We start from the raw sequence: 16,725 nt of genomic DNA on the forward strand, positions 1-16,725 counted from the left end.
CCCAAGGCTTTATTATTTCCAATTGTCTCGGTACACATCACAGGCATTAAGAAATGTGTCTCCACCTCAAAAGTAAATCCTTTGTGTGTGCAGCAGTAGATAAAACCACTTTGCACTGAGATAGCACTTTCCGTTTCAATACATTTTACAACTGATTATGCCTTTCAATCCCTCCAGTAAGATAACCACTTCATACTACAGACTGGAAAACCAGCACAGAGTTCCTGTCATTTGCCCAGTGAAGCACGGGTGAAATTCCAACACCCAGCTCCTTTGGGTCCATGCCCCTCTGCTGCTGGGAAGGAAGCTCACAAGCCTCTGTAACTAATCACCATTTCTCTTTATGAGAACTGAGCTACAGCTTCATAATCCTTTGTTAACATCCACATCTGTGATCTGATTCCACAGAAGAAAAAGAGGTTATGTTACTGTTCAAGGCCCAATCTCAGTTTTTTGAACCTGCCTCACATATCAGTGTCCAAAAGCTTCTCCAAGCCAGCTGGGTAGAGCTTAGGCAGTGTTTCTAATCCCACAGCACATTTCCAGACTCAAACCTTCTTTGAAATAAAGAATGAAAAGCTTGGGCAAAGCACCTGTAATCATCATCTGAAATGTCCCTGTTACACGCACACACTTCCTCAGAGCTTCCCCTGCCTTTTTGATGGCCACAAACTTTGGCTACAGTCAGCAGAAAAGCAGAATGTTTATTCTTCAGGCACAAGTAACAGCACATCTCTGAAAACTGCCAAGTTATAGCAAGCCTGTTTCCTAGCATTCACTCCTTTTTTTGCAAGATGCATTGTTTCCACCCTTCCTGCCCTTTTCCTCTAGAAAAATATATTTTTTTAACCTGTATTCCAAAGCTTATAATAGATCTATGCTTTGGGCTTCACTGCAAGTGTCTGGGCTGGTCCCTATTTCAGATCAACCTTATCTATGAGTACCTGTGCAGAAGAGACACTACTGTCAAGGGTCCTGACTGCTAAACAGCAGGAATACTTGGTCTTGCTTTAAATTACCCAATATCCTCACCTTCGGTATTTGAAAATGCAGTGTGGTTCAGGGAAGATTATATTACCATTAACTGAGCTCACACACCTGAATTTTGCTATTGTCCTTACAATCTTGCAGCCTCACCTGTCATACTAATAGCATTAGAATGGCTACAGTGATAGCACTTTAAAAAGAAGAAACTGGTTTGAGCAAAGCAGATAGATGTTAACACTACAGAAGGAATAGGTAGAAGAAAACTTCCTCCAGATGCTAAATAAAAAATAATTATTGCATGCTTTCCACTCCCCCCTTAATTCTAGCTACCAAGTTCTTGCTCTCATTAGATACCTCAGCTGCGTCACACTTAGTGGGTTGGTTGGAAATGCCTCATTTACTCTTGCTTGTTCACTCTCAACTCCTCTTTATTTCTTGAAATGGTATTAAAATAATTGGTCCATCTGTATACTTACTCTCCTACTATTGTGGTGTACTTAAAACTCCAAATAATATGACAAAAATATGACTTAAATATCCTTCTGACATACAGATGGAGTTCTGGCGGGTGCATTTTTGTGGTAAAAAAAGGTTTTTTTTCCTTAGCTGGAAACACATGAGTTATACATTACAGTGAGGCAGATCATATTTACAATTGAATGTGCCTATTAAGATTTTCATACCCCCGGACACACAGCAGAGCTGGGGCTGCATCTGCCAAGGCAGTCAGGAGACACTGATGAAGCACACAGAACTCTGCTGCTGTCCAGAGGAAAGCTGATAGTAAACCAACAGACACAGTCACATGGGTTTGTTATATAATTTTGGTCTTTACTAAAATAGCCAAAATTCCTGGCTGTACTGAGAGAATCTCTGTGAAGGAGTTTGTGTTTACAGTGGTGCTCCCAACCTGGGAACTACTGACTGTAAGACACTCCAGTTTTATAGTTGACAAAAAACAGTGAAGAGACCATAGACCTCATCTAGTGATTAGGAAAGGCACGGGGCAGACTCCAATTTCCCTTAAGCAGGGTACATTTTTCTCCTCAGAGCAGCTATCTGCACCTCTCCCCAGCTGTGCCCGTTGCCCAGTCCTGCTCCTGTTGGTATCCCATCTGCCAGAGCACACACCCAGCGCTGCGCTCAAGGACAGCTCTGCCCTTGCGCTGGTGCAGTCCCTGCAGACACCACTGCAGGAGGGCTGGAGGTGAATTGTGAAGGTTACAGGCAAGATAATATCAAAATAAATAAGCTATTGGTAGCCCTGATCTCTAACAGCTCCCTTGTACTGCAGGCCTGAGGTAATCAACAGCTGGGCAAGGGGCCAGGCAAGACTGAGTCTCGGCAACCAAACACAGCTGACGTTGTTGAAAGACAATATAAAGGTGGTTTTGTCTCAGCTATCTGAGACAGCCCCAGAACTCCTCTGAGACTGCAGAAGGAACCTCAAGAGTCATGGACTTGTCTTATTTTTTAAGGAAGTCACATCAGCTGAGGCCCTTAAACTCAGTTGGACGTTGTACTAACACACTGAGCAAATACCTCGGTGCATTGCTAGAGACTTTCAGCATTTATTTATTTTTCATATTAAGATACAAAGTGAAAACATTCTTCAGAGGCCATACTAACCATAAATTATTAAGATTTGTTCTAATACTGACAGCTTAAAAACTGCATGGGCTGGGTCATGGAGCTTTAGGGCTGGAAGAAATCCAGCTCCTTCAAACACGGGAGCTGGAATGAACTCGGATAACATCAACAGAGACAAAAAATTTAGAGACAACTGAACGAGTTGTTCTTTTTTCTTTTCCTTATTCCATGTAAGACTCCTGAAATCATTCTTATTATACAATGTGAAACAGAAACTATTAAAAAGAGATGGTGAATGTGAATAAATATAAATATTGACATGTTAATAAATTACAAAACTGTCAACAAAAATAGAGCAATTGCAGTCCTTATGATAGCTGTCTATACAGATACTATCACCACCAAAGGCTTGGTTTTAGATGAAATAACATTATATTTAAAGGGAATATTCAAAACAAAATATACTTTAATTCAAGAAAAATATTAACATTAAGAAACAGAAGGTTCTAATTACCAATGAAAATTTCAATATGAGGAAGAAATAAACATACACAAAAATGTTTAGATTATGGGAAATTCTCCTGAATGCTGCGCTGAAAACCACTTTTTTATTACGTGCTTGACATTTGTCTGAATTTCATACCTGTATGTGTACCATGAAGAAAACATTTGCAGTGTGTGGTGGATGGGTATTATAAATAACTTTTCCACATCTAGTTTCTACTCATAGTAGGATCTGCGGTGGGATGAAACAAACAGAGCATAGCTTAAACTCCGCATAAACCAAAACAAAAGTCATCACAATATTTCATACAGATCATATACATATATATCAGTTTTCTGACAGCAAGCTGATATTTATGATGTTTTACAGTGAGGAACTGAACACACACTAAAGGCTGCATAAAGATGACTGGGGATTTATCGCCCTCTTGTGAATAGGGGAAAAGTTACAAGCTTCCTGAAAGTGAACGCGCAGTTGATGCTGCTGCTAAAGAATCTTGTAGTAAAAACACATATGTACAATTAATAAACAGAAATTCAGATTACTAAAAAAGTAGGTCTGCTGGTTACTTTAATAATCTATAATAACTTTTTCAGAAAAGGATAAATTTCAAAATTAAAAATAATTCTAAATCAGAACAAGCAAGGTATTTTTCTATGAAGACAGTAATCTAAATTTCACAAAATCACTGCCTAAAGCACTGATGTCAAATGCACAGACAAGTTTAAAGGTGTGTTAATCCCTGACTGCAGCCCCAAAACATCCTTCAATTTCAAACAGAGCAGGAGGATGAAAACACCTATTTTTGCCATGCAGAAGATGAGGTCTTTTAACTGCAAAGAAGAATTGTGGGTGTAAATCCAAATTTCTTTGCAGATGCCAGTGAAGTCTGCCGACAGAAGCAGGTGTGTCTTGCTCCAGCACTCCACAGCAGCTCCAGAGGAAACAGGCTAGCTCAGCACTGGGAAGCCATCACACTTCTACTGACTTCTACCGAGTTATTTTTACAGAGCTTCCTCTTTGTGGTACTCCTTTTTCCCTGCTGCTCTGCACCCACTCAGGATGTCACTGCTCCTTTCCTTCTTCATCTCTGTCTACTGTCCCTCCTCTCCTTTACCAAAAGACCACTGAAATCAGAGCAAAAGCCATAAAATGTCCAGGCAAAGTCACCACCCCTCATCTGACAAAACTCCAAGGCCGAGGAGCTGTTGGACACCAGGGTTTCCATCTCACACCTTGCCCTATGGATGAGCAGCTACATCATCCCTTCCCTTCTTCATGCAGCCCTCACTAACGAAATGCTCTAAAGGGAACCCTTCCAACCTAAACAACCCTGCAACTGCTCACTGCCACGCACTTCCCTATGTCCCTCATCAGACAGAATGCCCACCATGCCCTACCAGTTTCCTCTCAGGCTCAGCCTAGCATGTCACCACAGGCTTTCCTAGGCAGCCATGGGCCCTTCCTGGGTGCATGCACAGCACACCCTGTGTGTTAATATGAATTCCTTCTGTCACCACACCTACTAACAAGATGGCTCTCTCTCCTGTACACCTGCAACAAAGAAACCTTACCAAAACTTTCTCCTGAGATTATTATCAAGGTATGATATCAAGAAGCCAAGTGTCATTTGATCACAAGTAACAGAGGACCCTCGTCCTGAGAAGCAGTAATAACACTGCCTTAGAGGAATCTGAGAGCTTCTGTTTGTTTGTGCTGCCTTCCCTAATTTAAAATAAATAAAGCATAAATCCTATCCAAATGAAGGCATCACCGAACCCTACTAGCACAACATAATAACCATTTCCCTGAAAAACTATGTATTAATACCACTTAGCATAATAAATATTTAAAACAATACTGCAGTAAAGAATATAAATTCACCTATGTCTTTCCTCTTCTTAGTAGTGACTGTTAATAAACAGCTTTATAGCTACTATATTTAAATGCAATTAGTTCCATACACTTCCAGCTTAATAAGAAATAATACATATTCATTTCTGCTCATTAACAGTCAGTATATAACTCTTAGCTAATGAACATTCAATTATGTTCTCTGAATACATTGTGGGATTAATTCTCTTTTTGTTGCTCATATCAGTTCACTTCAATTCAGTTGCTGCTAATTAAAATTCTTTTGCCCCATGTAGACAAACCTGGGTTTTTTGGAGTCCTTGGAGACTTTTTTAGGAGTTCTGTTTTATCTTTATGTACAGTCAGGTCCCTAATTAATGCTTTAAATAGGGTAAACTTTACTGAGGCTCCTGGGTTCAGTTCAAAGGAAAAAAACTCCAACCGGTAATTTTATATCTCATTCTCACACAAATCACTGGAGTCTCTCTTTTTCTTGTAAATCTACTTTTTTCCTTTTGTTTTCAGGTGAATTCAATAATCAGGAAAGTTGCCAGTTTGAGAGCATTGGGAGTTGGAGATGCCCCATCATCCGTTGAGAGCTTTCCTTACCCAAAGGAACAGAAGAGAAATTCTTGTCAAGTTCTGCAGCCAGCTCAGGTGAGGAAGGAGGAATCTCCAAGGGTACATACCCAATGGAATCCCTGAGATAATACCACCCCTATTTTCACTCAGCATCAGCAAGAGTCAATGCTATTTTTCCCTAAATTGTTATCAGAGCTGGCTCAGCAATCTCTCTGCCTGTCTACGACCAAAAAGCCAACCAAGTCCTACCCACTCCACTGAGACTACCACACAAGCTGAGCATCTACTGAAGTGTCTCTCTTTGCAGAGGTCATTATCAGGTATGACTTGATAAAGGAAGAGATTAGGTTCTTGGCTCTGAATTATTTGCCTTATGTCCATTAAGCATTGCAAAGAGAAGGGAATTCAACAGAAGAAGCATCAGGGAATTTTCAGCATGAAGTTTTCCTCTTTGGTGCAGCATGCTAGGACTCTTTTACCTGCACTTATGGGCTGGCATGTAACATACTGGGGACAGCAATCTCCCTGTGACAAAAACAGCTAGGAAAAACTCTCAAATTCAACGAAGTATTTGAAAACTTACCAAGCAAACACTGTGAACCTTATGTGTATCAATATAAGGAATATAACAAACTCAACCGGCATTAGGGGACCATGGCCTAGACAGCAAGCAAGAAAGCAAGACAGCAAGAAAGCAAGAAAGAAAGCAAGAGACAAAGCCAGAAAGCAAGACAGAAAGCCAAAAACAAGAAAAAAAGCAAGAAAGCAAGAAATTGTTGAATTGAGAACAGAAATACATGGCAGTCTTCTGCTGTCCTCATACACATTTCTCACAAGTAGTTCACATTTAGTACCACTGAATGAAATCAGAAAATCAGAATGGCACTTTTCATGAAGAAGTTTTTTAGCTAGTCCTTGAGAGGAGATTTTTTTTTCCTTCAAGCAGTGAGCAGATGCTCCCCAACTGCTGTGTGCAGCAGTGTTACACAGCCGGGCCAGGAGATGGCAGATTTTTGTCAGACATCAGCAGGAAACAGGTAAAACACGAGAAGGTTTTCAATTTCTATATCAAAAATGTCTTTGTACACATGTTTTTATAAAGGTAAAACAACAGTCTTGATCAAAAGAATTAAACAGACAAATGTTAAAAAGGGAACCTCCTTTTAGCCTCTGGTTCAGATTAGGAATTACTGACAGAAGAGTTAAAAAAAATGTTTGCAAATATTTCATATTCTGTAGTGTATGCTTACCACAAATTTTATGATAAGAAGATAAGTTAGAATATATTCTTACAAAAATGAGGAAGAGAGTAAACTGTCCCAAAGGCAGCTACAATAAGGCAGATATCTTAGTCCATTTTAGATTGTATACATACAATTTATATTAAACACTATAAAGTTGAATAGACTTTAAAAAAAAAGCTGTGTCTGTCTATGAGAGAGAAAAATTCCTGTCTTGCATTAGGGAAATGTGTACTGGGTTTTCATGTATCACTAATATGATTCATTTGGATTGCATACAGAAGGTACACAAGCTCCAGAGCCACTCTTCTACAGTTTCTAGGCAGAATCAAGGTATAGGGCAAACTTCCCAGGAAAAACATATGCTGTCCTAGTGACCTGCAGAACTAAAGCTGTAGTTTCAACCAAGAAAAATAATGAGTAGCAAGCTAATGCTACTTATTCCCTTGATGTCCACCCTTAGCACCACATAAACGTTTTGGTGAAAGATTCCAGATATCAGCTTTGCAAAAGCTCGGTGGTGTTTTATGTTAACAGTCCAATTGATCAAGATTAATTTTACCACAGATTCACAGACAAAAAAGGAATTATTATTCAAAAGAGATGCTGACCCTAATTTAGCCAAAGAATTAAATATAATCACACTTTCTCACGTCTTCTGAACATTAAAGGGTTTTTTGCACTGTGCTTGTATTTTGGTACTTGTGATGTTCAGTCTTTCAAATGGTGCTATAGCTAATCAGCCTTAGAAGAGTAGAAAGTTTAGAATCAATATTATTGTTTTTAATAAATGTACAAGTCACCAGAAGCACTAATCTACATATGGAAAGCATCATGTCTGCAAAGCCACAGTGTAAGTCACAGGATCAGGCTAGTGGCAAAAAAAAAAAAAAACAAAAAAAAACCAAACAAAACCAACCAAACAAAAAAAAAAAACACACCAGACACTATTATATAGTGATATAATAACATAATTTGTCAGACACAAATTAATCCTTCCTGCCCACCCAGTTGCACTGGTCAGGCCTCCTAGCAGTAGTATTTCCCGTTTGGGTACCTTAAGAAAGATGTGGACTCATTAGAGAAAAGCCAGAGGAAAGCTTTAAGAATGCTCAGATATGTAGAAACTAGCACCTGGGAGGGAAAATCTGAAAACATTAGTCTGGTGAAAGCTTAAGGGAATCATAACACTACACAAGTGTACAAAAACTAGCTGCAGAGAGGAAAGGGACCAGTTCTTGCATCCATCTGAGGGCAGATATCACCTGCAATGAGAGAGGTTCTTCTCAAATACAGAAAAAAATCATTTCAAGACATTACCAGAGAAGTGCTGGAATGGATCAGCTGGGGAAGTCATGGGCTTTGAAAAAGAGCTTGTAAAATCCTCTCTCAAGAATGATGGAGGTAGAATTGATCTTTCTCCTCTGGAGTTCCCCCCAGCCTTACTTTCTGTGACAATTGTGCTGATCCAGTTCGTTCACAGCTCTCAGCTTTTTCAGAGGACAATGCTGGTTTCAAGGACTGGCAACCACTGGGAAATCCTGGAAACCAGCCAAGGGAAATCCTACACTCATCGAGCTTCCATTATAGGCAGGCTTCAGTTAGCCCAAATATATCATTATGACTACTCCTTAAGCACCTGCAGTTGCAAAACACAAGTAATTATTTTATAATAATTAAGTTTTGTGAATGCTGATGGTATCTCTGTGGATGCAGAGACGTCAAAGTGGGAACTGAACCATGAGATGTTTATAATTAGTTTCATTACAGCAACACGAACAGTCTGGTAACACACTGTTGTGCCAGGAAGTACCAATATTTTCACGTAAAGAAGAAACTGGAAAAGCACCATAGCAAAACGAAGTGTTTGAACCAATGTCACGCAGGAGGCCAGCAGCCTGAGCCAGCGCTCCCTGCACGGACAGACTGGCGGCTCAGCCCCACCACTGGACTGGATGCTGTGAGAAACCAAAAGCCTGCTTCCTCATGTGGTCAGCGTGGAACTTCCTCTGGGGTGAAAGCAGCAGCAGCCAGGCAGGCCGGCAGAAGGTGCCGGAGGACGGTGCTGTGCCGCACCGCCGGTCCTGCACAGCGCTCCTGGCGCATCCCTCAGGGCAGACCTGCGGGAAGGGACCCCTCGGGCATCCGGCACGCAAAGGAAGGCGGCAGCGGATCTGCAGACCTCACGTGCTCAAGAACCAGAATCACTGAACCGGCCTTAGCTGCGCTGGAAATGCAGCACTGCCCGGGAAAGGAACGCTGCCGTGTGCCACGACCGCGCCTGCCCCTCTCCTTCCCGGACAACGGCCCGCGTGGCTCCCAGTGCTTACGAACATCGCCCTGCGACCGCACCCGGCGAACGCGGCTCAGCTGCGGGGCAGGGCACGGGCAGGGCACGGGCAGGGCTGCGGGACACGGACCCGGCGCGGGGCAGGGCACGGGCAGGGCTGCGGGACACAGACCCGGGGCAGGGCACGGGCAGGGCTGCAGGGCACGGGCAGGGCTGCAGGGCACGGGCAGGGCTGCGGGACACGGACCCGGCGCTGCCACCGCCCACCTCGGCCGCAGGCCTGCGCCGGCCGCCCGCCCTCACCTGCCCGAGGCGGGGCTCCCGCGGTGGGCAGGGCCGGCCGGAGGCGCTGGCCCCGGGCTCCGCCGCCGGCTCATGCGCAGCCGCCGGGGATGGCGGTGGCGATGGCGCCGCGGGTGTTGCCGCTGCCCAGGCAGCACTCCTTCAACCCGCCCACCGTCCTCAACCCCTTCGTGCACCCGGGCCGCCTAAGTGCCGGCGACAAGCTGCGGGTAAGGCTGGGGAGTGGGTGGGAGAGGCCGCCGGGGCCGGGCCGCGCTGCCCTGGGATGCGCACGGGAGCGCGGCGGGCACGGCACCCCCGGGCACGGCGCAGCCCAGGCACGGCTCTGAACCGGCGCTCCGTGCCGCGCCCCGGGCCTCCGCAGGGCTGTCAGCGGTGAGGGCTGGGGGCCACTGGTCGCTTTCGAGCCCCCTTGCCAGGGCAGAGCGCGGTGTGAGCGATCGAGGTTTGAAAGTGCCGCCGGCAGCCGGGGCTGCGGGGCCCGGCCTGCCCAGCGCCGCCCGTGCCCAGCGCCGCCCGTGCCCGCAGGGGAGCGGAGCAGCGCCGGCTCTGGTTCACATGTGCAGCTCCTGGCTTTGCCGGGAACAGGCTGCTAGTGACAGCATTTCCTTCCCTTACGGCAGAGTTTGCTTCCTGATCTAACCTAGAGAGCAGATACACGGGGAAGTTGTGTAAGCGGTCAAAGACGCAAAGGGTGATGAGCATTAAGAAGTCATTGCTTTTGAAATTAAGTTCTTCAGCCTTTCAGAGTCCTCAAGCTGCATGCTTGGTCAGTGCATACACAGAGGCTTACTGACCTCAAACTTAAAACTTGTAACACAAGATTCAAAACAAGCTTTTGGAACTATTTGTTTGGAGCTATTTGGAACTATTTGGAACTGTTTGGAGCTATTTTGGAACTACTTTGGAACTATTTCTCACTCCTAGAGAAAACAGCGGTCCTGTTTCAATAATTAAGTACTACCCATCAGTCACTCATGTCAGATGCCTCAGCTCTAGAGTTAAGATGTCAATTTCTCTCTGATAGGAAAAGCTAAAACAGAAGATGACTTTTTCAGTCATGCTGTTTCAGATGCTTAACTGGCTTTAGGCTGATTTTAAGCCTGGGTTGGGGAGGGGGGAGTGAGTCTCTTGGATCCATATTGCAGGGTGTACAACAAAAAATAGTACCCCATATTCCACTGGGTCACTGACTGGTGTCACTGGGTGCATTGAATCAGGCCTCTGAGCTGAGTGCTGTCCCAATATGGCTTGTGTACAAGCACACACAAGACTTACAGAATACTCATACAACTAAAAAAGCTTTGATTCTTAAAAACATTCTTTAAAAATCAGCTGATGAACCAAACATGAATATACGATTGAGGACAATGAGGACATCAGTGTGTAGGTGAAATTACAGCGTTTTCTGCTGATGCTTATAAATACCTGAAGCTGATGTGCAGCTAAATATTTTATGTTTCATATAGATCTTCATCTCATTATAAACAATGTTTGCCCTGAAGATAGCTGGGTGGAGGAAATGTGAGAAAGCTGGAAAACAATTTCAAGTCTTTTTATCCCGTGTTTTACTAGCAGCCTAGAACACATTTCAAGTGCATCTGGATCAGTAGCTTTAGGCATGAACCCTGAAGAAAGCAGTTTCTTAATGAGGTTCCAGAAACAGACAGCTTTCTGTGCTGCCTGTCCTTTCTGGAGGATGCACAGACTACTTTCAATAGCTTGCATTTTTAAGTTACTCCATAAAGCACCTGGAAGGAAAAGCACGCTTCTGGGTTAGGGCCTGGTGCTAGTGAGCTGAGGAGCACAACAGTCGCAGAATTGTAAAGCAGAAAAACACACAAGAGAGAACCTTTTTTCTATTGTGGTTTGCTCCCTTCTGTTCTTTTCCCCCTCTGGTCATAAGGACTGGGATACTTCCCGCTGATTGCTTTGTCCTGTAAACCTCTGTTCCTCTCTTGCTCAGCACTGCCAGTCAGACCTGCTGGGAATCAAGGCCTTACCAGACAGTGTTACTATAAACTTCAGAAAAAGGAAGTCTCCCTTCTCCTTCCGTTCACATGAAGTGTAGTGTTTCTTCATTCCTGCATGTTAAGGATAGTCTTGCTATGTCTCCCTATTCTGTGCTATTCCTTTAACATACACCAATACAAACATACTATTTCAAAACCCTCTTTGGGAGTCCACAGCAAGATTTCCATATGTTGGTGACCTTACATGTAAAGGCTGCTGTGTGCTGATGAATGGGGCTTGAGACAAGGTAGCTGTTTGCATTTCATTCAGCTTCAAATATAAAAACAGCCAGACTGAATAGTAAATGAGAAGATTTTACAATTTCTTGCCATCCTTGTTAATAGTTTACAAGCCACCCTTTATTTGTCATTCTTTAGAATGTGCAAAGCAAGGATCATTTGGTTTGTGCTACACATCTTCATGTGCCAAACGATTTTAAAACAGTTGTCAAATACTTGTGGTTTCCATCCTCTGACTGAAGTTGACTGCAGTTCATTATAGAGATTTTTCCTGGGTTTTAGTTCTTTTGTTCCTGATTGCTCATTTGCTGTCCTAACTTCTGAACTGCAAATGCAAAGCACAAATTCTAGTTAAGTTGTTACTGGATCCCAATTTATTCAGAAGAGATGCTCAGTGGACTTCTGCAGTGGTGAACTATGTAATACCACAACCAGCATGCTAAAAGCAGTATTTTTGGAAGCAAGCAGCTGGACTGCCTGGCAGAGCTGTGACATCCTCTGGATGACACTGGCTTGCCCTGTGTGTACTGCTGGGGGACAGTCCATCTGATCACAGCTGCAGATGTCAAAGTATTTCAGTGGGAGCTGGGCTTCATTCTGGTCCCCAGCCTGCTCTGCTGCTGCTTCTGAGATAACTGGACAGCAGCCACAGTTGAACAAAATTTTATATGGAATTCTGTGGCTTTCTGATAGACCTGCTTTTCCCTTTTAAGGTTCCTACCATCAGTGGAGGTATAATCCCATGTATTGATCAAAGATCAGTAGCTATGGGAGCAGGACCTGGACTGCAGGACTGCTGCAGTGACAGCATATGCAGTTACTGCAGACACAGTAAACAGAAAGTAGATGGGTGATTCAGTATGTGGGAAAAGGTTCTTTGGATGACTCAGAATAATTCTATCTTGGTGACTACTGCACAGAAGCTGGAGTGGCTCTGATCCTACTGAGTAGTAACTACACTTTGTATTTTTCTCTGTATGTTTTTCTCCTATGCTTTCCCTTTTCTAGTCTACCTTGACCTTCCTCTTTTCTGTCCTTTTCTTACCCTACTCTGCAGCTGATGGAGCAGAAACCAACTCTGCCTCATTACACAGTGACCTAGAAAGCCAATAGCTTGCATCAGCAAATCAGTACCACCTGTGCATCTGCCTAAAATAGATTAATGAATTTATTAAAGTTTTGAAGAAGGGATTGTTTTGCTTTTGCAATTGCATCCTTTATCTTTCATTTTAGGTCAGTACATATATATTCTTTTTTCATGAAGGAAAACATTATTTTAAGTCAAACCACACTGATTTATACTTATGCTGCCCATTTTGGATAACTGAATGCAGCTGAAATGTTGAACTGGACTATAGCTCATAGTAAAAGAGGATGCATATAGAGAAAAAAAAAAACAAATCTAATTTTGGGAGACAAGCAAGGAGTCTTTGTTGGTTTATCTTCCTAGCTGACTTTTTCATATTTGCCACAACTGGCACCAGAGTGAGTAGGAGCAATAGATCTCTAGGGTCAAACCTGTCATGCTCGTTTCTGTGATCTGGAACAGTCCTTTACCTGTTGTCCATTAAATTATGGTTAAAATTCCATAGCTAGTTACACAGAACTGTTAAATAAAAGAAAGAAATAATCTGACCTAAATGTTCAGATCTCTCCTGGAAACACACTGTATGGCAGTGCTTGCAGAACATAAACATCAATACTGCTTATCCTGCTTATCTTAATGTACTCTGGGTATTCACTGTCATGTTTGGTCTGTTGCCACTGTGCCTGTGGTAACACAGAAGTGAGTCCTGAAGGCCCCAAATTCATCTTAATCCTCATCAGTGTCAGAGGGTTTAGAGCCAGATGGCAGAGCCTCTCCTGAATATTGACAAGGGGAGGGTAAGGGGACATTACATGAAGATGGAGGGGATTTGGTGGGAGGGAAAGCACTGTGTTGGTAGAAGGAAAATTAGAAGCAACTGACTGTATCAAAAAAAATGGATGAAGTATACACTAAGGTGCTTATATTCAAATATACTACACTTGTTCCTTTTTAAAGAAAAGACATAAATTCAAATCCACTGTGATGTTAATAATCACAGCTCTGTGATGTTGCAAACTATTTTGTAAAGCTGACTTACAAAAAGCCTTGCTTTTTCTGTACAGTAAGAGGCCATTGTTAAAGAGCTGACTAGAAAGGTTGATTTTGTGAGAGGAACACTGCTGTTCAGCTGTAGATTTTCTTAAAAACCAGTAAAGTGTAAAATGTAGGAAGCTCACAAGAATAACTTAAACTCTCTTAACTCTCCTTCAGTAACTTCTCCCATACACTTGAACTGGTAGAGCTGTCAGTCTGTGACACACTCTCAGATAAGTTTTGGGGGACTTGAAGAAACAGCCCAAATAAAATTTTAAAAATCACTATTACAGTTCTTTTGGGGTGTGTTTTGTTTTGTGTGTAGGTTTGCACACAAACTGGTCCTCATCAGTGAGTGGCAGCAGAGCTGAATTAGTGCCAAAGGGAGTTGAACCCTTTACTGGTTTCCCAGGAGTGCTGGGCTCTGACCTGCTCATACAGCTCACCTGCCTCCCAGCCCCAGCCTTGCCCAGTCTGCACAGTGTTTGTTGTACCACAAAGCCAACCTTCAGGATACAGTTTCTAACCTAATGTGCTGAGGTAAAACAATTAAGAATTTCTTCCTGCCCTGCCCTGTACCAGAGCTGCCTGTGGTACAACATGGTGCCAGTACACCTGTTTCCTGGAGCTATGCATGAAAATACACAAGCTAAAGATTCCTTTGGGCAGACTGGGGATGATGTTTGAGGATTATTTGCAATCAGGGCAACTAAAACCTTGGTTTTGTTGAAGTCCCAGCTGGGGGGAATGACGTTGTGTTGTGTGTGCACAGTCCCTGGAGCAGTAGTGAGGACCAGTTGCAGCAATATGGTGACTCAACACAAGATTTGTCATTTCAAAAGACAAGAGTACAATTAGTCATCTTAAGGATCCCACTTGACTTCTAGATAGGCAGCTAGTGATAGAAAGCTCTGGAGTGGAGATATGTGTCAGCTGGGCAAACTCATCTGAGCTGGTTGTGTGCTGCAGATCTGGACCAAATATAAACTGGAGCCAGCATACTTACTTTACCCTCTGTGTCTAGCTACATCCAAGGCAAAAATGTAAATCTCAGATATTCCAGTTCTTCCTGAAATGGGAACTCAGAAGTGAAATACCATTAAGTACTTCCCATAAGAGCACTGGAATCATTAAAGCTTTCCTTACTAAATCACAAAGCAATAATGGTAGTACTTTAAAATCATTGTAAAGTAACTACATAGATAGCAGAGTCATTTCTGTTGATACCATTCCTTAAGATTTTTCACCTCTTTTTTCCAGACTGTTCTCCAGGGGATTATTTTGCTTCCCCTCCGTGCCATATGCATCACATTCATTTTACTGCTAGCTTGGCTGTCTGCATCAATTGCAACTTTCTCTCAGCCTGGAAGAGGATTTCTGCCACTGGAAGGATGGAGAAGGTGAGAAAGTGACCAATATTTGTGAAAGCTAAGCTTTTTTTTTTTTTTTTCCCTAATAACACAAAGCCAGGATCTAAAGCTTTTTTTTTCCTTTCACTCCTCCTTTTGATTAATGATTCCTCAGTTTTACCCATTTAAATGAAGCAAATTTTTAATACATGTATTTTACTAGAATACTGGACCTTTTTAAATAGGTAGATTTTCAGTTGTCTTGAAGCCAAAAAAAAAATTGTATAAAAACATTTACAGAATATTTGTAAGCCAGGACTTACTTCAGTAATAATCCTAACAGGAATATCTGAGAAAAGAAATTCATTAAGCAAGTATTTTGTAACTTGACATAGACTGAGCTCCTGTGTAGCCTCTGTCATTTCTGCTATGCTATGATTCTGTGACAAAATTAGCTTTGACAGCTCCTCTCAGCTGCATTGCCCTTGAAGTGGTATTTCACAGCTGCTTCTGTGGGTTCTGGGTTTCAGTCACTCACTTCTGACCTCAAAGTACTGAAGTTCCCTTCTAGCCACGATGCACTGCAGCTGCAGGAGGAGGAGACACAGGAGGTGAATTCTAGCAAGACCAAAAGGTTAGGGAGAGTCCCATGAAAGGAATGTGTCCTCTCCTGTGGGAACATGTTCCAGTAAGGAAACATTGTTTAATCTTATTTAAAACTGATTGTAAAAAACCAGTATCATTTACATCAGTTCTTATGGAAAGGACATTAAATCTGCTAATCACTCCCCTCACAATAGTGTTATGGTACAATGCCATGAAATATGCCATGAGAAATAGTGTACCTGGGAAGAGGCTTTCACAAGGTGCTGTGCACTGCCTTTTCTTCCATCAGGAAAAGATGATGTCCCCTTCCCTTTTAGCCCTACATTCTGCTGGTGAGTAGCATTGCTACCTGTGTGGGGCTCCATTGCTGGTTAGAACTAGGAAATCTGTTAGGGGGCTTTTCTTTTGAAGTACAAAATAAAAACTGACTGTAAGCTAGACGAGATTTTTGTGTTTCTGTTCACAAGGAGGATGATCCAGACAACCCTCTCCAGCCTGACTCGGACGGCGTACTTCGTGATGGGATTCCAGGTTAAAGTGAAAGGGAAGGTAGCGAGTCTATCAGAAGCCCCAATCTTTGTTGCAGCTCCTCATTCAAGCTTTTTTGATGCCATTATTTGTGCCCTCACTGGAATGCCATCAATAGTGTCTAGAGCAGAGAATTTATCAACTCCAATATTTGGCAGTAAGTATTTATGAAAAAAAACCTAAAAGTTACAAGTCAACAACTCGGCATTGGGCCCAAAATTTTATCTCCTAAAGTGATTTAAGGGCAGACTTTTAAGGTCTGTCTTCCAAAGATACTGACAAATTATTTCCAGTGAAATTCCTATGACACATTGTCTTTTTGAATTGGTAAAAATGCCAAAATTATATACTATATCATTTTGGACTTCTTTTATAGTGAAAGCATGTTTTGCAGACACTCAGGTTGGAAACTTTCTCTTTCATTATCCCAGTAGTAGCTCAAAAAATCTGTTCCACTGCTGTCTTTTGACAGTGTAGCCCACAAATGTGACTGAAGGTTATTTCAAAACAGACTCA

General features: G+C 42.6%; 1 protein-coding gene across 1 annotated transcript in view; it reads left to right on the forward strand.

Moving 5' to 3' along the window:
• Positions 1–9,294: 9,294 nt before the first annotated feature.
• Positions 9,295–16,725, forward strand: part of LPCAT2 (lysophosphatidylcholine acyltransferase 2) — a 30,876-nt gene continuing 23,445 nt past the window's right edge. Inside the window, exons 1-3 of the mRNA XM_068202749.1 lie at positions 9,295–9,561; positions 14,987–15,126; positions 16,149–16,366. Of these exons, the coding sequence (XP_068058850.1) occupies positions 9,442–9,561; positions 14,987–15,126; positions 16,149–16,366 (478 nt within the window). The 5' untranslated portion in view covers positions 9,295–9,441. The remainder of the gene's footprint in view (positions 9,562–14,986; positions 15,127–16,148; positions 16,367–16,725) is intronic.

This window comes from Anomalospiza imberbis, chromosome 12, assembly GCF_031753505.1.
Source record: "Anomalospiza imberbis isolate Cuckoo-Finch-1a 21T00152 chromosome 12, ASM3175350v1, whole genome shotgun sequence".
NCBI lineage: Eukaryota > Metazoa > Chordata > Aves > Passeriformes > Viduidae > Anomalospiza > Anomalospiza imberbis.